The following is a 26,153-nucleotide window of genomic DNA, read 5'->3' as shown; positions in this document are numbered from 1 at the left end:
GAAATTTTACCTTATTTGTTGTATAGCTATCCCAGATGATTAATTTTCCATCTTGGGACGCACTGACTAGCAGCCTAGAGGAACAAACACAAAAATAATTTGATACACAAAGGAAAAAAGTAGCTTGCTATGCACCACGTTAAAATAGAACAGCTCAGAAAAGATACAATCTTTCTAATTTAAATCTTTATACCAAAAATTCTTTCAACTCCTAAAAAATTATTGCTACCTGTCCAAATTTCTAACATGTTTAAATTATAAAATAAAACAATGACCAAAATGTCCCTGGCTATGCTCTTTTTCATGGCGACAAAAATTTTAGTTATTATTTTAGAGTATGGTAGATATTAGCCAACTAGTTTAATGTTTTCCTGAAATTTCCTAACAATCCAGTTAGGACCCATGGGCCTGACAATCCCATCTCGTTCAGTTGGCAAACATCAATGTCACAGGTTCAACTCAAGATACACAGCTTCTCTCGAGCCTCTACCATCTGCTGGGACATTTATGTATATTTGTAAGAAAGCAAGTAAGTGCAAACCACCAGAGGGGTGATGATAGCACTTAAAATTACACAGGAAACTTACTAAGAGAGGAACAAGAAAGAACGTGTCATGAAAAAACAGATTTCTGAGAGCTAAAAACAGCCTGTATTTGAGGAAAGGGGTGTAAGAATGATCAATGACAAGAGACAGAAAATGCAGCAGTTTCAGGAATTGAACCTATAGTGTTTCTAGAACTAAGAAAAGCAAGTTGAGAAAAGCAGGCTGGGTTTACACTTCCAAGCTTTGTTTACAGACTATGGTGTATGAACTCTATTACACAATTTATTAGTCACTGATCTGGCTTTTATAGTATTATTTTTTATGATAGTTTAAAATTGTGTATCCACAATGATACAAAAGAGAAAAAAAATGACTATCCTCTGCCTGCCCCCAGCACTGTTCCCTTCCCTCTAAGGAAACATTTGCAGGCTCTTCTGCAACAGCCACTGTTACTTTTACAAAAGGGAAGATCTGATGTTACGGTAAGGGATAGGACTAAACACTCCTTCAAGATCAGCTGCTACCATCACTGTATGAGTCAGGAAGAACAGAAAGTAATGGGCTGGCAATCAAAATGGGTGGGAAGACAAGATAAGAAGGTCTGGGTGATACTTTTGTTTCTCTATGAGGATTAATAATCTTGAGAAATGTTTAAGGAAAGCAACAACCAAGGTCTCAAGTGATTCTATTTTGAGTTAAAACTTTGCTATGTCAACAGGCAAGTTATTTTTATCTCAAAATTCTTCAAAGTCTTTAAAAAAAATTCTTTGGGGCCAGCACCACGGTGTAGCAGGCTAATTCTCTGTCTATAACATCAACATCCCACGTGGGTGCTGCTTTGGTTTCCAGCTCTCCACTTCTGCTCCAGCTCCATGCTAGGGGCCTCAGGAAGCAGCAGGCCTCGGGCACCTGCACCCGTGTGAGGGATCCAAAGACATCTCTTGGCTCCTGACTTCAGACCAGCCCAACTCTGGTTTTAGCAGCCATTGAGGGAGGGAGTGAAACAGCAGACAGAATATCTGTCTGTCTCTGTAATTCTAACTTTCAAGTAAAATAAATACTTAAAAAGATGCTTTATGAAAAAGATGAAACATTCATCCTAACTTTATCATAGTTAATTAAAAAAAAAATTTATTCCTTCCTTAAGAGACATTTGCATTCTGCACTGAGGTATTCTGTTCACATCGGAGAGCACCAAGTGAGGCTTCTATGAGAAAATGATGTGTAAGTCCTACCAGTAAAAAATAATAACATAATTGCTTGGTTTGGACATTGTCCTATAAGATTAATCAAAGGACTAGCCCAAACCGCAAGCAGACCTGCCATTGCTAGACAGTCTGGACAAAGGCCAGGCCGCACTGTGACACCGGGGGCACAGTCATGGTGACCGCACTGTCCAGCTGCAGGCCAGGTGGCACTGTGCACGCCCGTGTGCACTCGACGCGAGTGCCTGTACTCAGAGCACATGTGTCTATGGTTGGGCCTGGAGAAGTGAAAGCCACATGTGATGAAAATATCTTTGTTTCAATTAATTCCATCCTTTGTGAATTTAAGTAAGAAATGGCTTCAGCAATATCCAGTTACTTATACATATGGTATACAATCAGTATCTGAAATTTCAGGTTCCCTAATAAAACTGCTTTTGGGCGTTTTTACAAAGAAAGCACAATACCATAAAACAAAGAAAAGAATCTTATACAGTTTCTCCAGTTTGGGGTCTGGTGAGGCGGCTCAACAGGCTCCCAAACGGGCATAGGTTTGGGTCCCGGATGCTCCAGGTCCATCCCAGCTGTTAATGACCTGGTAAAGCAGCAGAGGATGGCCCAAGTCCTTGGGATTCTGAACCCATTTGAGAGACCTGAAAAAAGCTTCTGGCTTCCGGCCTCGGATCAGCTCAGCTGTGGCCTGTGGCCACTGTGGCCTTGGGGACTGAAGCAGTGCAAGATCTTTTTCTGTCTCTTTCTCTCTCTCTAAATCTGCATTTCCAATAAAAATCAGTAAGTCTTTTTAAAATAAAAGTTTCTCCAGATTATTTGATAAGGATACTTCGAAGAGGCAAATTCATTTTCCATATTAAAGATTTTAAAATCTCTAAAATGCTAATGATGCTTTAAAGTCACATGCTCATAGCAGCTGTGTTTTCTGCAAGCACTGCATATAGGTTTTTTTTTATATAAATTCGTTTAGAAAGGCAAACGGTGATTCCGAATGAAAATAACTGTGCCAACAGTTTACAAATGACACGGACAAACCTCGAGTCGTATCCCCAGTGCATGGCATAGATCTTAGCGAGGTGACCCCTCAGGGTACGTCTTGTTCGCATCTGTATTCGGCCAACGGAGTCCATGTTTGATGTGATCTTTGGAAAGCAACCAAAATTAGCTTTTACCTTAGAAATAGTTCAAAAGATAAACTAGAAACACTTAGACAATTTAAAAAGTAGACATACAATAAATACACAGTAATTAAAGATACTGCAATAATTCTACAGAACATAGTAGAATCAACACATCGCTCACAAAAATGATTAATTTACATTATGTGCTATTCTCTCTTACCTACAGTAGGTAACTCACAGAATAATTTTGCTGCCTTTAAGCTTTAATAGAAAATCAGCCACAAATGAAAATTTAGTACTATGTATTAAGACAGTCACAACTTTGTCCATAAGAAAGTTTTATATTCACACAATATAAAATTCTTTAATGGAAATCATTAATATTAATTAGGCTAATGAAACTTTCCTAAGACTCCCTATAACAAAAAATTTTTACATATTTTATGGAATTTATTGTTTCACACATATTTTAACAATTTTTAAAAAAATACATACTCTGTATAGCATATGACAAATCATAAAATGTTTTCATATGCTTTATTTTATTATTGCTAAATAAGTATTAATCAAAAGAATCTGAATGTAATTTATATTGGTATCCAGTTGCAAACACAAACACTTTACCTGCACCAGTGTTGCATCGTTACACGCTTTCCTGGCATCCTGAAATAGAGGAAGCCGATTACAACACAATGAGATCTGAACCTCTGGATAGGAATAAACATTTTCTTCTCAAAATGTCAACTTACAAATAAACACTATATCACACTTTGTTTTTCCATTTTTATTGAAATAAATTCCCATAAAACTGGAAGCATGTAAGTCAGTGCTTTTGAGTACATTTATACCGTTGTGTACCCAATGTCATTATCTAACGAAAGCATTCTCCTTTCTCGGCTGTCGCTGCGGAGGTGAGCCCCAAGTGCATTCAAGACTCACTCCACAGGCCTGTCGCAGCAGCCTAGCGCATGTGCAGGGATCCCATACAGGCACTGCTTCATATCCCAACTGCTCCACTTCCCTTCCAGCTCCCTGCTTGTGGCCTGGGAAAGCAGTGAAGGATGGCTCCAAGCCTTGGGACCTTGCTTGGGAGACTCAGAAGCTGCTCCTGGCTCCTGGGTTCAGATCGGCTCAGTTCCGGCCATTGTGGCCCCTGGAGGAGGGAACCAGCTGTGGACAGAAGACCTTTCTGTCTGTCTCTCCTTCTTTCTGCAAATCTGACTTTCCAATAAAAATAAATAAATATGAAAAAAATCTTTTTGGCTTCACTCATAACCCACCATATTATGGCTGAGGAAGGCATCGCTGCTGGAGGTGCAGTGGACAGGAACGCTGCTTCACAAAAGGTACTGAAGACCGCCCTCATCCACCACGGCCTGGCGCGGGCATCCCTGAAGACCTAGAGCCTTAGACAAGTGCCACACCCCCTGGGCCTGCCTACATCCAACTGTGATGAGCCTATGTGTGTCAAACTGGTGGAGCCCTGTGAGCTGTTCACCAGATCAGACTTCCTAAGGATGATGATAAGAAATATGGGGAATGACAGTAGGCCTCTGTAAAATAAACTGAGGGGAAGCCCCGTCAAGGGGCTGGCTGCAGCTGTGCAGTCTTTAAGGACTATGGCTAAGAGTCTCAAGCCAAGGATTTCATCAAGGAATACTTCAAAGGCAAGAGATGAACAAATAAACATCTGGCTAACATACATACACACACGTAATAAAACATTCCCATCACACCAAGAAATAAACTCAGCACCCCACGGATTCCTGTTCTCTCCACCTCCCACTACCACCGCCCCGTTAGTATCACTGACTCATGTTCTTCCTCCAGAGCCTGGCATTTTGTAAAGTTGGGAGTCCCACCATGCGGTCCTTCCAGGATTGCTTCTTTGGCTAAGCATGGTCGTTCTAGGCCCACCCCAATTCTGGCACATGTCAGTACCTCTTCATTCCTCTCTATGATGATTAATATTCTACTGCATGATACAGCACATTCAGTCTGTCGATGAAAGGAGATGGAACTTTGTGTTATTTCCATTTTGGGCTATTATGAATAATGATGCTATGGACATTCATATACTGGCTTTTGTGTGTACACCTGGATTTTTAATTCTTTTCAGTGTCCAGGGTACTTAAAAAAGTTTGTGACAAAACAGAACTAAAAGTGAATTTGAAATCCATAATTTTGGGCCTGGCACGATAGCATAGTGGTTAAAGTCCTCGCCTTGAACGCACCAGGATCCCACATGGGCACCAGTTCTAATCCTAGTGGCCCTGCTTCCCATCCAGCTCCCTGCTTGTGGCCTGGGAAAGCAGTCGAGGTCGGTCCAAAACCTTGGGACCCTGCACCCACATGGGAAACCTGGAGGAAGTTCCTGGCTCCTGGCTGCAGCTCAGCATAGAATCGGCCGTTGAGCTCACTTGGGGAGTGAATCATCGGACAGAAGATCTTCCTCTCTGTCTCTCCTCCTCTCTGTATATCTTTGTAATGAAAATAAAAATCTCTTTAAAAAAGAATCCATAATTTTATAATACACACTTCCCAGAAGCATTTGAAAGACCCTTCACACATACATTGTACATGTATCTATATTGGAAGAGTATGTATGCAAAACCTATGGGAATATTTAAATTAAGCTTTCTTGTTCAGTTATAGGAGTTCTTTGTACATACTACATGCTAGATCCTTCTTAGATGTGTGATTTGTATATATTTTCTCTTGTGCTATGAGCTGTCTTCATTTCTTGCTACTGTCTTTTGACACCAAGTTTTGAATTATGCTGAAGTCCAATTTGTCTACCTTCCCTTTGTTGTTTGTACTTTTGGCCATATTTACCTAAGCCAAGGTCATGAAGAATGATGTCAAGGCTCACTCCTGAGAGTCTCGCTCTTTAAAATGTCCCACTTCGCACTATTCCCATCTGAATGCGGACTTCCTTGGAACCCTCGCAGTAAGTCTGGCTATGACTTTACTCCACTTGAAATCAACACTTTTCTGGTGAGCTTTCTTCCCGAAGCCATTGCTTTTCCTGCCCCTTTCTTTTTTCTTGCATTCTCTCTACTCAGATTTTATTTTTTCACTTAAGCAAGTTCTTTGGAAACAGCTCTTGTGAGAGCATCCCCTTGAAAAAGGATCACAGCTGGCTTGGTTTTAGAGTCTCCCTGCCCAGTGCCCAGCTCCCTATTTTAGCTTTCGCTTCTCTGAGTACGAAGCAGACAGCTGCCAGGCTGCCATCACCAGTCTGCCTTAAACCTGCTCACTCAGAAGCTCCTCCCAGATGGAATGTCTTTGTCATGTCACTCTCAGCACCTGCCTTCCTTAGCAGTCCTCAGTACCAGCAGAGCCCGAGGAAGCTTCTGCTCCGTGGTGGCAGGGAAGGGCTGCCTGCACTGGCCCTTCCACAATGCTCTCTACTCTGCATGAGATTTACAGCTGCAGGCCGCTTCCCCAGCACCTTCTCGCAGGCTGTTGCATCAGTGCACTTGGCAGCTCTTCCCCATCCTATTATGGTGTGAAGTTCTACACAACTCCATTCTGCTAGAGCTGTAGCTCATCCTCATTACTGTTTTGATTTCCAAAGGCAAAAGATGTCAGAGTGTCTTGATTTTGTCACTAATAGTTTCAATGTTTCTGTAATCAAACATTCTAGAGATTCATAAGTTCCTAGTGTGACTGCCTGGTAATATTGCACCCGAAATCTAGGGTTCTGGGGCAGTGAGGAGGGAAAGAGTCTGTCTCACAGCTGCAGTCAGAGAGAGACTCCTGACTTTGCAGGAACACAAGAGCCCTTCATCCACACAGGAATGGGGTAGGAATGAGTTTGGGAGAGTTATATAGAAGCATGTTAAAAACACATAAATCTTGGCTGGCCCTAGAAAGGATTTTATATGCACATTGACAAACTAATGAGCAAATGTTGTACATGGCTGATAGTAAATACAAGTGTAAACATTGCAAAATGGAAACAGTCTTACCTGGATCTGATTGCGCAGCTGTTCTGCCTCCTGCCTCAACTGCTCCAATTCACTCATCTTCCAACCTGTTACTTCAGCCACTACCAAATAAAACTGAGACAAGACAGAGGGAGATTAGGTTTGATTCAATCTTCTATTTACCTATTAAAATTTAATTTTCCTTTTAATGTTCCCATTTTTTTTGAAAGGGGAAGGAGAGAGAGTATAGGGAGCCACTCCTTGCCGTCAAAGTCTATCAGCACTGAGGGACGGGGACAGTCCTTTGATGCGCCTTAGAGACCCCAATGTGGGGAAGAGCATTCTGAGGATGTTAATTGAGTGATTTTGGTAGTTCTGAAATGCTGTCAGCTTCATTGTATGCAGGCTGAGAAAATCTTCCCAAGGTCTACTGACTGATCAGGTCTACCTTAGTGCATCCCCAGGCCTAAGAACATGTGGCAAATCTTGGCCAGGAGAGTGGTCCATCCTGTTCTTCTTTCTATCCTCTGACGAGGCACTTGATGTCCTCGACTGGCCTAGATGAGTTGGCTAGCATGTCCCCTGTGTACATCTGAGCATGCTGTCTACTGTACAGGCATCGGCAACTGAGGAGCCCAGCCTGATGCATGCACTCCAAGGTCTGACCACATAGATTGTGGTTTTCCCTGTGGCTGGTGTTTGAGTCCACTGATCGAGTTAAGGAATTCCTCAAGAATTCACCCAAGGTGACCTCAGACTTGACTCTTATGTGCACCAGCCAGCACAGGTCAGGTATGGTCTGTCACCTGTACCAGCCAATGCATACAGTGGTGGATGCAGCTGCTTGGACAGCTTGCCTCCAATCCCACCTCTCATGAGAACTGATGCTGCTTTGGCATAGCCTAGCTCAGCCTGCAACAGGCCTAGTCTTCACACACACACACCAGTGATTATCACAGCCTAGTTGGGGTGACTCCTCAAAATCCCCACCAGGCCCACCCCCAATCCCAGTTTGTGTGTGTGGCAGCATGCGCTGTGGCCTAGCCTGGTCTGGCCTGCACCACAACCAGCTCTCTTCATAAACTGCGTATGGCTCACTCTGTTCTGGGTGTCATGCATGCCAGCATCTACTACGGCCTGGCCTGGCCCAGCCTCCACACAGATGCTGACCAGTGCTGCGGCTCTTCTTGGCCTGGTCTATCCCCAGTCCCGGTTCTTGTGCTTCCCAGCATGAGCTGTATCATGCATGCTGGCGGGTGCCTCGGCCCTGATAGGAATGGTCCATTCCCAGTTCTTGTGTTCCGCAGCATGGGCTGCAGCCTAGCAGGAGAGTTCCCCAAGTCCCCTACCAGGCATGCCCCATCCCTAGGTATCACACATGCTGGCAGATGCTGCAGCCCTGCTGGGCACAGTCTTCCCTCAATCCCTTTGCATGTGCCAGCAGATGCTGCTGTGGCCTAGCCCAGCTTCCTCGCAGGCTCAGCTCCCTAGCATGTCAGGTAAGTCCTGGGGTCCAGCCTGTCACCACTCCTAGCTGTCACACAAACCAGCGAGTGCTGCAGTCCCTCAGAGGCAAGCCCTAAGTCCGTTACAGAATCTGCTCCTAGATCTGGTTCTCTCATGTTCTGGTGGGTGCTGTGGTGCAGCGTGATGTCAGCCACCTCCTGCTCTAACACTCGCAGGCAGGTACTGTGCCCTAACCCAGCCAGGCATGCACCCAGCCCCAGCTTTTCCAAGTATCAGTGTGCAGTAAGCCATGCTATTTAGCCCACCCCAAGTCTCCCACCTGGGAGGAAGCCTTGGCCTGACTCAGACATGCCCTCTGGCTCCACTCCTCGACACCACCTCATCTCAGCTCTCTTGTATTCCTGCAAGGGCAGTGGCCCAATCCATGGAAGACCCCAGAAGTAATTTCTTCCCTGTCAAACATGCCCTCAGCTGCTCCCATTCCAAGGCCCCTTCCTTGGGCAATCTGCAGTGTCCCTGCCCTAGGGGACCGGGGTGGCATGTCCCAGGCCAGTGTTTGTCATCTTCCCCATGTATCTTTTAAAAGAATTAGAATACGCAACTATGCTGGCACACTGGTACAGTTATCATAAATTTGGCATTATCGAAAGGCTATGGCTGCTTTTCTCCCAGTAGTGTAACACCTGCCTGGGTTTAATCTACCTTTAGTAATAGTGAAATGCTAATTCCTTTTGGGTCATTCTGAAACTCAAAGTGAGATAGCAATTATGACTAGAGCTTTAAGTTATTTATTTAGTAAACGGAGACCTGGATTATTCTGAAAGGTTCTGTGGAGGGTGGCAGCGAGAAGACAGAAGAGAAATCCGGAGTCACAGCATTCCAGGTCGACTGGCGGGGAATCGGGAAGGGACACTTGGCAGCAGTTCCCAGGGCACTGGCAGGCACCCCATCTGGGGAGCAGAAACAGCGTGACCCACTGACTGCTTCCAACCTGTCCCTGCCCCACGCCAACCCCTCCTTATTCAGTACATGACAATCTCTCCTTGCAATTGTTTGTTAAAAAATCTGTTTTGCTTGCTTGTTTTTTTTTTTTTAAGAGGCAGAATGAGGGAGGGAGGAAGGGTTACAGAGACCCTCCATCTGCTGGTTCATTCCCGCCAGTGACCTCAAGGTCAAGAACTGGCTCAGTCTAAAGCTGGGAGCCAGGAGTTTTCTCCAGGTCTCCCATGTGGGTGGCAGTGGTCTGCTTTTACCCCTCCGTTAGAGGGAACTGGGTAAGAAGTGGCCTAGTCAGGGCTATGGAGGCAAACTGGCACACATATGGGATGCTGGTGTCACAGGCAGCAGTTTTACCTGCTACGCCATAATGCCAGCTCCTGGCTATCACCTTTAACTTGCATTTCATATCTTTCCCCATCTTATTTACTGGAAATCATGTCAATTATTTAAAAAAAAATTTCTGACTGGTGCTAGCATGGTGACACAGCATACTAATCCTCCAACTGCAAGCACTGGCATCCCTTACGGGTGCTGGCTGGAGCCCCAACTGTCTCACTTCTTATCCAGCTTTGTGTTTGTGGCCTGGGAAAGCAGAGAAGGATGCCTCAAGTCCCTTGGCCCCTGCACCCATGTGGAAGATCCAGAGGAAGCTTCCGCCACTGCAGCCATTTAGAGAGTGAATCAGCAGATGGAAGATCTTTCTCTCTCTGCCTCTCCTCCTGTGAATCTGCCTTTTGAATAAAAATGAATCAATCTTTTTTTAAAAAAGATATGATTGTGACCTACTTTCACTGCTCGGTCCATGCCACCATCATCTCTCATCTGGCCTCCATTCTGCTGTCTTTGCCCACTCTCCGTCTAGTCTAACCACAGCAACCAGTGAGCCCTTGCAGTAAGCACCACTCATGCTCACAGTCCTCAGCCAACTAAGCTCTCCATCTTGACCACGGATGCAACCGCTATCTCTTAGACACAGACACACACTCGGTGGGCAGAAGGGAGACCCCACCTTGTGTATCTGACTTCATTTCCCTCTCTCATTCACCCTGCCCCAGCTGTCTGAAAGCCTCCTGGATGTTCCTTGAACACAATGTCTTTAACACCTGCCCCACCTGGGCCATCACTGCTGGCTCCCGTACACCTGTTCAGCTGCTGCCTTCACAGAAAACCCATCACTGCCAACACAAATGCACCCAACCACTCTACCCTCTAGGTCCCTCCCACCTGCCTCATTTTTCACAGTAAGACTCAATATGATCGAGCTTATATTGACTTTTTTGCAGCTGATTTTTTTCTCCTGGTAATACTGAAGGTCCTAGAGGCAGGGTCTTGGCTTGCTTTATCCTTTGCTATATTACGAGCATCTAAAACGCTTTGGTTTCCAGCAAATAAACTAGCTTATAATAGGCTGACAAATAAAGGAGGATTCAATTTTTTTAAAGATGTATTTTATTTTTATTGGGAAGGCAGATATACAGAGGAGGAGAGACAGAGAGGAAGATGTTGTGTCTGATGGTTCACTCCCCAAGCAGCCGCAACGGCTGCAGTTGCGCCAATCTGAAGCCAGGAGCCTCGTCTGGGTCTCCCACATGGGTGCAGGGTCCCAAGGCTTTGGGCTGTCTTCGACTGCTTTCCCAGGCCACAGGCAGGGAGCTGGATGGGAAGTGGAGCTACCGGGATTATAACTGGTGCCCATATTGGATCCTGGCGCGGTCAAGGTGAGGACTTCAACTGCTAGGCTACTGCACTGGGCCCAGGAGGATTCATTCTAAGGCTAGGATAAAACAGAGCCAAAGACAGTAACAGCACTACCTTCGGACAGGAAGCCACCAGACTCCCCTGGCATCTCTTCCATATCTCAGTCTCTTCGCATTTGCTGTTTTCCTCTTTCCAAGGAACGATCTTCTCTGCTTCTCCAATCATTAGATCCCAGTTCATACCTCCTTGGTTTACAGTTCTAGCCTCAAATGACTGCCTTAACTCCAAATGCCCCAAGAAAGAATTAATTCATTTCTAGCACCTATCTTCCAGTCACATAGATTATGGCAAAAAAAAATACACTAACTCTTTCAGAAATAAGCTTAAAATTATTTTGTCAAATTCATGGTGTTGTTAATTTCTTTTTTATTTTTTCTTCCTGTTGTTGATTTTGTTTTGCAGCTTTTCATTTAAGGGGATGTATAGTAACTGTGTAATAGAGACTACCATATCCAGATGTGAAGATACAATGCAGTATGCATGTCTACTTCAGACAAAAATGGACTCCCAATGAAACTGGTTACTCTGTCTTGACAATAGGATGCTGGACTCTCTGCCACTGTCCACGCCACAACGATGGACACGAGACTGTGTATGAAGAACTGTACTACAGTAAGGATATAGGGGAACTCCGTGAGAGGGGAGGGGATTGGGCGTAAGGGAAATCCCAGGGCCAATGAACTGTATCATAAAATGATAATGATAAAAAGAAGTAAAATAACAATAATAATAATAAAAGAAATCCAGTGGAAATGACTGGTACGGCACGTAACTATAACTGAGAAGAACTGGAATCATTTGAACATTTCCCTTCCAATTTAACACTGTGCTCTATCAACCTACTAATCAAAACTTTCTCTATTTCTTTCCTACATCTTTTTTTCCTTCTGCCAAACAATATGCAAAATCTTGTGTCACAACCTTTGCCCACATTGGACCATGCATGTGCTATCTTGGAACCAAAATCCTACAGATTCTGATGCCTATTTTCTGGGTGCCAAAATAAAATCCTGGGAAACCAAGATTAGTTTAAGCTCCTCCTATTGAGTTGCTCATATGCTGAAAAGGAGTATCAAGGAGGCCCACCTGTTTCAAAACTTTTAAGCACATTCAAAGCCACCTGCCACTCACCTACAACAGTCCCGTCACACAGCCACATACATAAAGCAAAAGCTGTCTTCAGCAGTTACTTGACACAAAGATCTGCATAAACTAAAGGAGATTTGCCAGGCTGAGTGCCCAACAGGATGGAGGTACGGTGAATACAAATGGCAAACCCAGACACAAGCAGTTCCCTTGCAAGGCCACCCCCTGGTTGATAGGGCACTGTTGAGGGAAGCAATGTGCCAGGGAGCCAGAGCACTGCTGCCACCTTGCTGAGTAGGCCAGTAACTGAACTGACCTTTTTGAAAATTGGATCAATTTCTTTGCCAGTTTTTTAAACTCCTACCTTTTCAGGAATCTTATAATATTATAGGATATTCAATCTGTTTCCCCTTTTTTCCTACATTGCTTTAGTCTTTTTTATTGGGAATTTTTTTTTTAGTACAAAGGTAGAAAAATCAGCATATTAAAGATCTATATTATGCATCATGTAATGTATAAAATATTAAGTTTTTGCTGTATTTTCTTCAATTATTTTTGTCTTTGGTAAGTACTTTAAAGTCAATTGCATATATCAAAACATTTTCCTACTAAATACTTCAATACACAAGGGTACTTGAAATATTTCAGAAAATTAGTTAGGGGCTGGCATTGTGGCATGAGTTAGAGTTAAAGTACTGCCTGCAATGCTAGCTTTCTATATGGGAACCACTAGTTCCAGTCCTGGCTGCTCCACTTCTGATCCCAGCTTGCTGATCATATGCCTGGGAAAGCAGCAGAAGCTGGTCCAGGTCATTGAGCCATCACCGACATGGGACACCCAAGTAACACCTCCACTCCTGGCTTCAGCCTGGTCTAGCCCAGCTTTTGCAGCCCTTTGGAGAATAAGTCAATAGATGAAGGTCTCTCCCTCTGCCTTTTAAGTTAAATATTAAGTGTCATTAAAAAAAAAGAAGAAAATCAATTAAAAGGTTAAGTTTACTTTGGATCAAAGAAATTTTGAAACCCGTGCATTGTTTCTTTTTTTAAAAAGTTAATGAAGAATGTATAATTATTTTAAAATGATTTAAATTGAGAGAGAGAGAGAGAGAGAAAGAGAGATGGATTTTCCATTTGCTGGTTCACTTCCCAGACAGCCACAAGGGCCAGAGCTGAGCTGATGTGAAGCTCCTATGTGGGTGCAGGGACCAAGGACTTGAGCCATCCTCAGTTGCTTTCCCAGGCCATAAGCAGGGAGTTGGATCAGAAGTGGAGCAGCCAGCATTGCAGGCAGAGGATTAGCCTGTTTGCCACTGTGCCAGCCCTATCCATAAACTTTTTGAAAATTTTCTCATACATTCCTAAAACTACCAGGACATTTTTCTACCAAACCACAATTTCATGATCATAGCTGCCAAAACAGTAAGTATTGATTACTCAATTCATTTTCAAACTTCCCTAACTGGTCCACCAGTGTCTTTCTGTATATTTGATTTGTGCAAATCAAGATACAATTAAGGACTACATGATACACTTGATCAGGTCTGCTAAGCCTCTCCAAATTTTTTTCCTTGTTAATTTATGCGGAGACTGGGCCACCTGTCCCAGAGGGGACCCCTCATTCTCCTGGCTTCCTCCTGGTCCTGCTCACCTTGTCTATTTCATCTCCCAGACAGCCTGTAGCCTGGAAGCATGTTTGATCCACAGACCTGACTCTACTAAGGTCTCATCTACCCATACTGGCAAATATCCTTCCAGGTGATGGGATCCAACTTCATATCTTAGTGCAGTACAACAAACCTCACATCTGTTTGAATGCCTTTTACTGACGATAACATGGGTCAATATGTTCAGGTAGCAGCAGCTGAAACTGACAACTATAAAGTTAAACCCTACCCCACTTTCACCCACTAAACGACCTGTGGAGTTTCCGCATCAGTGGTTAAACACGCTCAAGTCTCCCCTTTGAGGAGAAAATAGAGAAATGCTTGATGTCACAATTCACTAATACCACAGTCCTTTTTCTCCCTTGAATAATTAAAGACCTTTCAAGAGAGTTGCCTGTACATGACCCCATTTCCCCTCATGTGGATTCTGAATTCTGAGACCTCATTCCTGGCAACAGACTTCAGTTAGGTTTAGCAGGCCTGGGAGCAACGGGCAGTTACAAGGCACAGGGCAGTCAGAGCCGTCAGCTGCAAAATCAGAACCCTTGGACTGCTTGCAGCAGATAAATGCCAACTTTCTCTGAATGTCTGAAAAGAAATGTCAAGCTGCCTGTCCCCCTTCTTTCTTTTGTGCTGCTAAAAAGAGGAGCTAACTCGTCACTTAAAAAATAGCTTTGGCACTTGGGAGAGAGAACACTTTGAATACACAGGATTCCCGCATTGATCTTTCCTGCCCATTCATCAGTGTCAGGACTCCTGAGAGCACCGATTAAACATGAATTTGCAGAAACCAATGGTAAACCACTCCCAGGCAAGCCAGGAGTCAGCCAAGGACAGTGTGGGCCAAGACCCACCCCCCAGGTGAAAGCTAAAGCGATTCAGTCTCTTTGCTTTGTGCTTCAAGATGAGGTTCCAAAGTGGGTTAGCAGTAAACAGACGTTGTGTCTACGAAAGATGTTGTGTTGCTAGAAAAGGCAGGACAAGAGCGTAGGTTTATTTTGGTGCAAAAACAAACAACAACAACAAAACACCTTGAAATAGTATATATGAAAAATCTTCAAACATGTTAGTGGAAAAATACAAATAATGAACAACTAGTATGGAATGCACTGTGTTGCCATTGTAGGGTGCGAGCGAGATCACACCAGACATGTCTAAGGTTTATTAAGGAGTCTTTATTACCTATGCTTGGTGATAATAGAGCACACGAGAATAGCAAATCACAAGTCCATATGGCAATCCAACCAATCATAATCCCCAGAGTAACAAATGGTCATTACCCTCAAGTCCATCCATTAAGCTGAAGACCTATGTCCCAGCTTCCCCAACAATAGAAGTTATCCTAAGGGACATGCAATGAGTAACCTGGACACACAAAGCTGCAGACACTCACCTTTCCCTGGCTTCTCTGCCCACATTCCACTACTGCTAGGCCTCACCTCTCCTGGAACTCCTGACAGCACACAAACCGGAAACAACATTGCTATATCCATTGTCCCATTTAAGCAGTACACAGGGACCATGCTCAGGAGATTACCTGTCCTGGATATGGCCAGAGCAAAGGAAGCACCCGACCAGGTACAAGAGAGTGAGCCCCAGATTCTTTTGAAGGGCTATGAGGGGATTGGTTACACAACAATGCAATACCAGTCCCTCGCAGATGATAGGTGAGTCCACCTCCAGCAGGTTCAAATCCAGAGAAACAAAGTCCTCCGTGGCACGGACCGTGACAGCTGACAGCAAAGCCTAACTCCTCAGCCTGCACTTATTTGACACAACAGTTTCACAAGGGACAGTAAGGAGGAGAGCAGCCAACTACTGCCTAAAACCCTGAAAACCCACGGAGGCGGGGAAAGGCAAGTTGGGGGAAGGAAGACAGTCACCTCTGCTGGAGATGACAAGTGGTCCCCACCTCTTAGGCCAACAGCAATGTAAATGAACCCCAAGCCTTCCTGCTCCAAGCTCAGGACAATCTCCAATCTAGGAACGGAAATCAAAAAGCGATCTCTTATCAGCCCTCCTCCGAATCATAGAGGGGAAAAAAAAGGAAGTGACTCTAGACAGAAATCTGTTCCATCTACATGTGTCATGTGTAAAACAGAAAATCGAGCGGGACTTCCTCAAGGCCACAGATCTGATCAGAGGGCTGCAACGCTAAAGACGCGGGCAATCAGGCGTTTCCTTTGTTTCTGGCATATGGAAGAGAATCTCTTTAAAGGCCAACAGCTCAAAGGCTCACTGAAGCTTCCTTCCCCAGCACCCTGGCCCACAGCCCGCCACGCACAAGCATGTGCTGTTGCTGATTTTTAACAACAATCCCTAAATATCAGCATGAGAAGACTAACAAAAGGGTGACTGCTGGTGCCAGCAGCTGGGGCTACGTAAGCACACCTATCCACAAGAATACTTTCTCCTCTACTCCACAGAGAAACAAAGAATCGGAAGGCAAACCAAAAAGAAACTAATGCAGAATCAACCACGGCGGAAAAGCAAACACCTAGTCAGCCTTGAGAGGATAGCAGCAAGTTGAAAATTCAAGTAACACCTTAGAACAAGAATTTTGAAAATGATTCCTGGGCCCAGCATGGTGGCCTCTGGCTAAAGTTCTCCCCTGACAAGCGCTGGGATGGCATATACAAGCTGGTTCATATCCCAGCAGTCCCATTTGTCATCCAGCTCCCTGCTTGTGGCCTGGGAAAGTAGTCGAGGACGGCCCAAAGCCTTGGGATCCTACACCCACGTGGGAGACCTGGAGGAAGTTCCTGGCTCCTGGCTTTAGATTGGTTCAGCACCGGCTGTTGTGGCCACTTGGGGAGTGAATCAGCGGATGGAGGATCTTCTTGTTTCTCCTTTTTGTATATCTTTCTAATTTTAAAAAAAGTCTTAAAAAAATTAAAAAAGAAAACGATTCCTTTAGATTAGTAACAGAAAAGACTACCAATTCAATAGGAAAACATACAAAGATATGAATTGGTAAACAAAAGCAGGAAAACAGCAGAGGACAATATGCAAATAAGACACCGAGTCTCTGGATACTAAGGCAGCCTGAATGACACGAGGAGCGCAGCTGCTGCTTGCAATACCAACATCCCACACCAGCCCCCAACATCCCACACCAGCCCCAGCTCATGTCCTGGTGGCTTCTCTTCTGATCTAGCTGACTGCTAATGAGCCCAGGGAGAGCAAGAGCAAGTGCTTGACCCCTGCCACTCATGTGGAGACCCTGAGTTCCAGGCTCCTGGCTTCAGCCAGACTCAGCCATGGTTATTGCGACTTTATGGAATGAGCCAGAGGCTGGCAGAACTTCCTCTATATCTCTGCCACTCAAATAAGAATAAATAATTTTCAAACTTTAAGCCAGGATACCATTTCACATATATTAGTGATTACATTTATTTTTTTCTCAAATTTCAAAGTTTAACAAGGTTTTCGGAAAATGTCAACTCACACTCTACCAAGATAATCCCTTAGAAAACAATTTGGTATCATGTAACAAAAGTAATGATATGTATTATCTTTCTTTTTTAAAAATGTACTTATTTTTATTAGACATGCAGGTTTACAGAAAAGAACAGACAGATCTTCCATCCACTGGTTCACTCCCTAAGGGGCCTCAACAGTCAGAGATGAGCTGATCCGAAACCAGGTGCCAGGAGCTTCCTCCAGGTCTCTCACATGGATAAAAGATCCCAAAGCTTTGGACCATCCTTGACTGCTTTCCCAGGCCACAAGCAGGTAGCTGGATGGGAAGCAGAGCGCCTGGGACATGAACTGGTACACATACAGGATCCTGGCATGTGCTGGGCGAGGATTTAGCCACTGGTCCATCGTGCCGGGGCCTAGATATGCATTATTCTTCAACCTGACAGTTCAGTTCCACTTCTGGTTGCACCTGTACGAGTCCTCAGAGACTGTATACAAACTCAAGTGGAGAGTGTAAAGTGTTCTACAACAATAAACTAGAGAGAACACCATGCCCACTGACAAAGTCAAGAACTGGCATGCGTGATCAGTGAACTGTTACAAAGCTGTGAGCACACTATTATATACAACACGGATGAATGTGAAGATATTAAGGAGAAAAATAGTAAGTCCCAGGAGTCACATGCTAGCAGAATATCACTTATACACAATTCAAAACAGCTAAACCAAATAAATAGCTTAATACTTTTTTTTCGTTTTGAAGATTGGACAGGCAGCATGACAACGAGAGAAAGACACTGGCCATTTGCAGGGTCTTCCTCCAGATATCTGGGACAGCTGAACCCGCAACTCCACCTGGGTCTCCCAGGTGCATGGCAGGGACCCTCCACACTCGGATCACCTTCTGTTGCTTTTCCCAGGAGCAGTAGCTGCACACTGGATCAGAATCACAGTAGCTGGGACTTGTACTGGTGCTCTGACATGGGATGCTGGTATTCCAAGCAGCACTTAACCCATGGTACTCAATGCTGCCCCTGCAACTTTCCCTTCTTCCCTCCGTCCTCTCTCCTCCCTTCCCCTCCCCCTTTCCTTCCCTCCTTCCTTTCCTTTTTCTTCCTTTTCCGTCACTCCTTCATTCCTTCCTCTTCTTAAAGCATAGGAAAAATAGAACAGTATTTAGGAGGAACACACATAATTGGTAATTTTTGCACTCTTCGGACTTACATTAAATAACTTGCTCTAGTTTAGGGTAGAGTTGGGGTTTAAATCCAACTATCCATGAAACCTAGGTTCTTCATCACTTCACTGTTTTCACTCTGTTCTTTCTTCCCTTCCTTCTCTCTCAAGATTTGTTTGAAAACAAGAGTTACAGAGAGGAGAGATAGAGCAAGAGACAATCTTCCATCGGCTGCCTCTGGCCAAAGTCAGGAGTACAGAGCTTCCTCCTGGTCTCCTACATGGGTGGCAGGGGCCTGTGCACTGGCACCATTTCTGGTGCTTTCCCAGACACATTGACAGGGAGCCAGCCTGGAGTGGGACAGCCAAGACTCGAACTGTGCTCCTATGAGATGCTGGTGTCACAGGTAGCAGCTTGACCCACCGTGCCGCAATGCTGGCCTCTGGCTCTTCTTAAAGGGTATCCTGTGTGGGGCCAGCACAATGGCATAGCGGGCTGAGTCTCTACCTTTGACACCAATATCCCAAGGATGCTGGATTGTGCCCCAGATGCTCTGCTTCCAATCCAGCTCCCAGCTTGTGGCCTGGGAAAGCAGCAGAAGATACCCTGGAACTGTAGGCCTCTGTACCCACTAGGCAGGTCTGGAAGAGGCTCCTGGCTTTGGATCCGCTCCACTCTAGCTGATACAGCCAATGGATGGTGATGGGCAGCGGGGAGAGGAGATGGGAGAGTTTACTTCATAAGCAGTCATAAGTCCATCAGTCTGTTATGTGTGTCCTGACATTGCTGGTACCGACAATGGCAGACAGTCCAGCATCCCCTGATGATATCTTTTTAAAATGTATTCCTATGACTTTCATGACCCCACACTGGTTCTCCTGCATTTGCCCCTTTGTAGGACAAATTCCATTCATTTCTTAGGTATCTACGTTAAGTCTGCCAGCGTTCTATCTTCCATCAGCTAATAAAGAAACTTTTAGGAGGAAGGAATGATAAATAGGAGTATGAGATATTCTCATATATGAACCATTCCTTCCTTTACCAAAAAGAAAAATCAGCAAGAAACACTGGAATAGCTAAGGAATTTCACTGATGGTGAGTTTTGCTCAAGGTTGTGTTGGAATTGTTTATCACTATCTTTGGTACTGAAACTGCTGACTAAAGCAATTTTAAACTGACAGTTTAACAGACTTTGATTAAAAAGCACAGTGATCTTATTTTCAATTACCATAACTTGACTGAGTTCTTTTTCCACATGAATACTTGATTCCTGGGACACGTTTTAAATGACGCTCTCCGAGTAAAGTGGAGGCATTGTTACACTGGGCAGAAAGCAGCCCATTGCTTACCTTCTGAAAGTTCAGCTGTACCAGTTACAAATATCAAAAGATACCAATGAGCCATTGTATCTAAGCCAATTCGGTCTAAGATAAAATGGGAAAAAATCCAGTTGCATAATTCAATGGCCTTCTTACTCTACATCTTAAAATGTCTGCAGAACTTTCAGTAAAGGCCAGCATTATGTAGTCTGCATAATTATTCTGCTGTTAGTGAACAGCTCTTTCAATCCATGCAAGACAAAGCAACACAAGTTATTTCTTAGCGACTAATAATTTTCATGATCAGGAAAGATAATATAAGACATCAAATACCTTAAATGGTAATTTTTAAATTCTAAACTTCTGGGTTTTTTTTATTTTATTTATTTATTTTTTAAAGATTTATTTTATTTTTATTGGAAAGGCAGATATACAGAGAGGAGAGACAGAGAGGAAGATCTTCCATCCGATGATTCACTCCCCAAGTGAGCGCAACGGGCCGATGCTATGCCGATCAGAAGCCAGGAGCCTCTTCCGGGTCTCCCACGGGGGTGCAGGGTCCCAAGGCTTTGGGCCATCCTCGACTGCTTTCCTGGGCCACAGGCAGAGAGCTGGAAGGGAAGCGGGGCTGCCAGGATAGAACCGGCGCCCATATGGGATCCCGGGCGTGCAAGGCGAGGACCTTAACCACTGCGCCACCGCGCCGGGCTCAACTTCTGGTTTTTATAAATTTTATTAATTGTATTGCATTATGTGACACAGTGTTATGGGCGCTGGGATTCCCCCCACCCCTCCCCGAACCCTCTCCCCAGGGTGGATTTCTCCACCTTGTTGCATTACCACAGTTCAAATTCAGTTGTGGTTCTTTCATTGGAAATATTTATCAAGCATAAAGTCCAGTGTCTTATTATCCTAGTGGGTTCAACGATTTCTTGGTGAGACCATCTCTGGTCTGAAGGTAAATCCAGCTAAGCATCATCCCAAACGATTAAAGGCCCTGACATGACCTCAACAGCCATTTACAACCTCATGGCATCAATTGACATGACACTGATTAACAGTATGTTGATAGGAAGATGCGGTTTCTTAACTACATCCTATGACTTCTTCATAGACATTTCAATTTTGGTTTGTATTCAACCTGATTCCATACAGTTATCAGTTTAGGTACAATACATTTTTTTTTTTTTTAATTTAAGATGGGTGTGCAGAGAAATCCCCAATATCCTAGTGAGGCATTACTAATCTTTGTGTCCCACCTAGTGAGGCCTGTTTGGGTCCATGCTGGGCGTTTCCTGTCTGATTCTAAGCTTTCCATGTTGTTGTCTGTCCATTCTAGATTTTTTGTTTGTATGTATATTTGTTTGTTTGTTTTGAGGGGTTACTGGAGCGATCCTAATGGTCACTGTGAGGGAGGGTGGGGACCTAGAGCCAGAGCCAGGCTAGGACCAGAGAGAGCTCGCCTCCTTATTCCCAGAGGAAGTTTATTATTCTTCTGTTTCTGCAGATCGCTCAGGGCTCCTGGCCGTCGTTCCGATGGCACTGGTTTCTGCACTGCAGAGTTTGAACTTCTTCCATCCCCTGTGGAGGCTCCAGATGGGGATGGGTGACCTCAGAGTTCTCAGCCTCTGAAGGCACTCCTATGCCCTGTGGTCTCCCTAGCGGTTGGGATGTAGTCCTTGGTGTCCATGTTGGCGGTGCTTGGTGAGGATCTGGGAGTCTTCAGGGTTGGGATGCGAGCCTCCTCCTGACCTCCCACTCCACTCTGGGGTCTCCTCCGTGCCCCATACGCATGACCTCCTATCTAAACTTCTGTTTTTTAAAAGTCTATTCATCAGGCCCAGTGTGGGGTAGCCTAGTGGCTAAAATCCTCACCTTGCATGTGCCTGGGATCCCATATGGGTGCAGTTTTGTATCCCAGCTGTTCCACTTCCCATCCAGCTCCCTGTTTGTGGCCTGGGAGAGCAGAGGATGGTCCAAAGCTTTGGGATCCTGTATCCACGCTGGGCTCCTGGCTTCGGGTCAGCTCGGCTCTGGCTATTGCAGCCTCTTGGGGAGTGAACCAGTGGATGGAAGATTTCTCTTGCTCTCTCTCCTTCTCTCTGTAAACCTGACTTCATCAGCAATGGGTACAGTGATGTAGGTTTGCCACAGTATGTAACTCCTGAATCCAATGTCCAGCTGTCACTCCAAGTCATGGTTCTTCCACTTCTAATACCGCTTCCTGCCTACACGCCCAGGAGATAGCGGATAATGGCCCAGTGCTTGAGATCCTGTACCCACACGGGAGACTTGGGTGGACCTCCTGGCTCCTGCCTTCTGAGGCAGTTATATGGATGGATGGAAGATTGTATGTATGTGTTTCTTCTGATCTCTGGCATGCTGAGTTTCAAATAAATGATTAAATAAATCTTAAAAACAAAAAGGTTTATTCATCAGAGGGAAGTGTTTGCCCTGGAGGTGAGGACTCCTATTGGGCTGCCAGCACCCCACATTGTAGTGCCAGGGTTTGTCACCTGCTGCTGGCTCTGCTTTTAGCTCTCTTCCTCTGCAGATGCTGGGAGGCAGCAGGGAGAGCTCAGGGAACCCTGCCCAACGTGAAGCCTGAACTGAGTTCCAGGCTCCCACAGTCAGCCCTGCTCCTCAACCATTGTGGGCATTTTGGGAGTGAATCAGCAAACAGGAACTCTAACCCCTCTCATTCTCTTCTGGCATCTTAAACAAATGTAAAAATCGATATCTATTCATCAGTAAAGTCAATTTTAAATTTTTTAGAATTTTTCTTCACTTTTCAGGTTTATATTTCTTGTACTTTGAACAAATAAGCTGTAAGTCCTGGTGCAATGGCTCAAGTGGCTAACCCTTTGCCTGCCAGGTGCCAGGATCCCACATGGGCACTGGTTAGTGTCCCAGATACCCCAATTCCCAATACCTGCTTGTGACCTGGGGAAGCAGCAGAGGATGAATCAAAGCCTCAGGATCCTGCAACTGCATGAGAGACCCAGAAAAAAGCCAATCCTAGCTTTGGGTCAACTCAGCTCCAACCACTGTGGCCATTTGAAGAGTGAACTAGCAGATTATCTGTGAACTAGCTCTTTCTATCTGTCCTTTCCATAAATCTGTCTTTCTCATTAAAAAGAGATATTTAAAAATAAGCTTTAAAATCCATAAATAATCAGGTATTTAAAGCTTATAGATCTTTCTCAACTGAGAATTTAAAACTACACATGCCCCTTCACCCGAAGCATTCCATATACAAATATCTCCAAGAATAAAATATTCTCAAGAAGTTGACCACAAACTTGGAGCTACATGGAGCAAGCAGACACAAGAAAGTAGATGTTGAACAAGCTGAAACTGTGGCATAAGGCATTAAATTCTGTTTTGATTTTGCTACCAGCTTACGCATGATGTTAAGCATTAAGTATCCTCAAAGTAAGTGAGTTCCACCTCTTGTGAACTGCAGGCTGTCTGTACTGTGTGCCAGGCAATCAAGCAGCAGGCACCACCCTCCACATTCTCTGCCCCTTCCCCTAGCAGTTATGGCCTGATAGACTCATTCTTACAGAACATACCAGAAACTCAGGACACATATGAATAAGCTCAGGTCCCATCCACACAAAGGCCTACAATCTGTCATCTCAATCTAGGGCCAAGTGTGTTTCAGTATTGGAAGTTCTCAGTGCACTCACTCCATACAGCATCAACATCCTACCTGGATGCCAGGATAGCACCTCAGAGAGTCAGAAAGGGACATTGCTGCAGCAGGGATATACTTGGCAGACAAAAAAGATGGTACTTAGTTTCATATGGATGTGAATTGCACTGCCATCAAATGTGCTCAGATCACAAGTTTTGCTGCTAAAGGATTTGGGAGAGGGGAACTAGTTTTCTCGGATGTCCAAATTGTGGACAAAATATTACTGATTTTTAATCCATACCAGGAGGATATGCATAGGATGTGCCCAGGAGTAAAATCACCTCTAAATTTAAAAGGAGAAGCTGGCCAGCAAAGAGAAGATTTACTGAGCACTTCTCACGTGCATGCACACTGTATAGAGCATTACATGTAACTAAATTTCCAAGCAACCTTAGGAAGTAGGCAACAGAATCACCCTTGTTCTAGTTCTATGAAAGAGATTATTTCTTTAAAAAGATGTATTTTTATTTTACAGAGAAAAGGAAAACAGATAGAGGTCCTCCATCTGCTGGTTTACTACCCAAATGGCTACAATGGCCAGAGCTGAGCCAATCTGAAGTCAGAAGCCAGACCTTCTTCTGGGCTCCCCCATGGTTGCTGGGATCCAAACACTTGGGTCGTCCTCTACTGCTTTCCTAGGCCATGAGCAGCGAGCTTACATCAGAGGTGGACCAGGCAGGCTACAAACCACTGACCATCTGGGATGCTGGCACCACAGGTGGAGGATTAGCTTGGTATGTCATTGCACCAGCACCAGAAGAGGAAACTTAATACAAGGAGGTTATGAACTTAACCCAAGTTCATACAACTTCATGACACCTGAAGGTGACGACTCTTACAGTGTGATCCTAGAAACAGTTTCTCTTCTCTGGGCCTCAATTATCTTGTCTGTACAGCAGGGACACTAACGACTACCTCAGAATTATGTGTGGGAACTTGGGTTGTCCTTGGGAACTTAACCAGAGCTCATTTGGCCCTGCAAGGAAAACACTGAAGAAGTAACAACCGCGAACATTACACAATATTAGCCATAGCTGTTGTGTGATAGATACGATAACAAAATGTTCTAAACAGAAAAGGAAAATACGGGATGGCACTGTGGCACAGCAGGTTAACAGCCACAGCTTGCACTGTTGGCATCCTACACGGGAGTATTGGGTGGAATTCCAGCTGCTCTGATTTCGATCCAGCTTCCTGCTAATTCTCCTAAGGCGGCAGCAGAGGATTGCCTACGAGCCTGGGCCCTTGTCGCCCAGGTCAGAGAACCAGATGGCGTTCAGATCCAGGTTTCAGTCTGGTCCAGTCCTAGCTGCTACAACCATTTGGGGAGCATACCAGCAAGTGAAGCCTTCCCCACTCCTCCAACTGTCGTTAAAGTAAATTATTCTTTTTTAAACAGGAAAATGAAATCATTGCCAGCCAAAAGTCCACACGTCCTATCAATTGAACGGCCTTCCCTAAGGTATCTGGGCCGCCTGATAATCACAGCCCCTCCCCGACACCCCACTGGCAGCTCCTCACCTCGGGGAGCCGGGTGCTTTGAGGTGCTTCTTTCAGCATTTGAGCCTTCCTTCCAGTGTGTGCCAGGGAAGAACGTGTTTGGCAGCTGCAAACTTCACCAGCCAGTCTAAATCAGCAGTTTCTGGGGGGCAGGTATTGCTTCCGAGGGCGTTAAGCCACAGCCCGGGACACCAGCATCCCACCTAGGACTGCCACAGGTTCAGCTGCACCTCTGCTTCCAATCCGGCTTCCTGCTGCTGTGCACTAAGAGGCAGCAGAGGTCTCTGCCACCCACGTGGGAGACCTGCACATAGCTCCAGGCTCCTGAGTTCAGCCTGGCCCAGCCCAGGCTGGTGCAGCCATCTGGGAAATGAACAGTGATACAATATGTCTCTCTCTCTTCCTTGCTCCCTCCCCGTCACTATGCATTTCCAATAAATACAAGAAATCTTTTTTAAAAAACTACATTAATTAAATAAAAACTCATATTCTACTTTGGGCAGTTCACTTTAAAAAAAAATCAATAATAAATTTTTGTTTCTTAAAAGCAGCAGACTATGTAGGAACTTACTAGAACTCAAAGGAGAGGACCTGGTACGATGGTTCAATGGCTAAATCCTCACCCTGAAAGTGCCAGGGCCCCATATGGGCACCAGTTCGTATCCCGGCTGCTCCACTTTCCATTCAACTCCCTACTTGTGACCTGGGAAAGCAGTCAAGGACAGACTTAAAACCTTGGGGCCCTGCACCCAAGTGGGAGACTTGAAACAGGCTCCTGCCTTCTCATCAGATTAGCTCCCAGCCGTTGCAGCTACTTGTTGAGGAGTGAACTAGTGGAAAGATCTCTTTCCACTAAATTTGCTGTTCCAATAATAATAAATAAATCTTTACAAATAAAGGAAGCAACAAATTCGAAGGAGAAGCCCCTTCCCAGGCCCAGAGAATCAGAAACTGGGTAGGCGCAGCTGTGAGCATCTCAGCAAGCTGGGCAGGTGATGCCACCAGACGACCACGGGTCTCAACTCTACTTACCAAGCAGTCTAAAACCATGACTGGAGGCAAGTTCAGGAATGTGTGCTCATGCATTAAGAAATTCCTAGGAACAACTCAACAGGCACCATGTCTTCCTGGTCAAATAGAACATTTAAATCCTTGAAAAAAATAGGAAGACATTAAAACTTATTCACATTCTTACTACGTCTTAAAATAAGCCAAAGCTCCCGGCTCCTGGCTTTGGCCTGGCCC

The 26,153-nt window shown here is 44.8% G+C and overlaps 1 protein-coding gene and 1 pseudogene across 1 annotated transcript in view; one reads left to right on the top strand and one right to left on the bottom strand.

Annotated features, from left to right (window-relative positions):
* GNB4 (G protein subunit beta 4) overlaps positions 1-26,153 on the bottom strand; it is a 61,930-nt gene that overhangs the window by 20,599 nt on the left and 15,178 nt on the right. The window contains exons 2-5 of the mRNA XM_041002600.1: positions 6,858-6,950; positions 3,508-3,546; positions 2,798-2,904; positions 11-74 (exon numbers count right to left, since the gene is read on the bottom strand). Of these exons, the coding sequence (XP_040858534.1) occupies positions 11-74; positions 2,798-2,904; positions 3,508-3,546; positions 6,858-6,914 (267 nt within the window). The 5' untranslated portion in view covers positions 6,915-6,950. The remainder of the gene's footprint in view (positions 1-10; positions 75-2,797; positions 2,905-3,507; positions 3,547-6,857; positions 6,951-26,153) is intronic.
* On the top strand, positions 4,170-4,561 carry LOC121171128 (annotated as a pseudogene).

The sequence above is a fragment of the Ochotona curzoniae genome, unplaced genomic scaffold (genome assembly GCF_017591425.1).
Source record: "Ochotona curzoniae isolate NIBS_2020 unplaced genomic scaffold, NIBS_Ocur_1.0 scaffold_2587, whole genome shotgun sequence".
Taxonomy (NCBI): domain Eukaryota; kingdom Metazoa; phylum Chordata; class Mammalia; order Lagomorpha; family Ochotonidae; genus Ochotona; species Ochotona curzoniae.
This window is presented reverse-complemented; position numbering and strand designations above follow the sequence as displayed.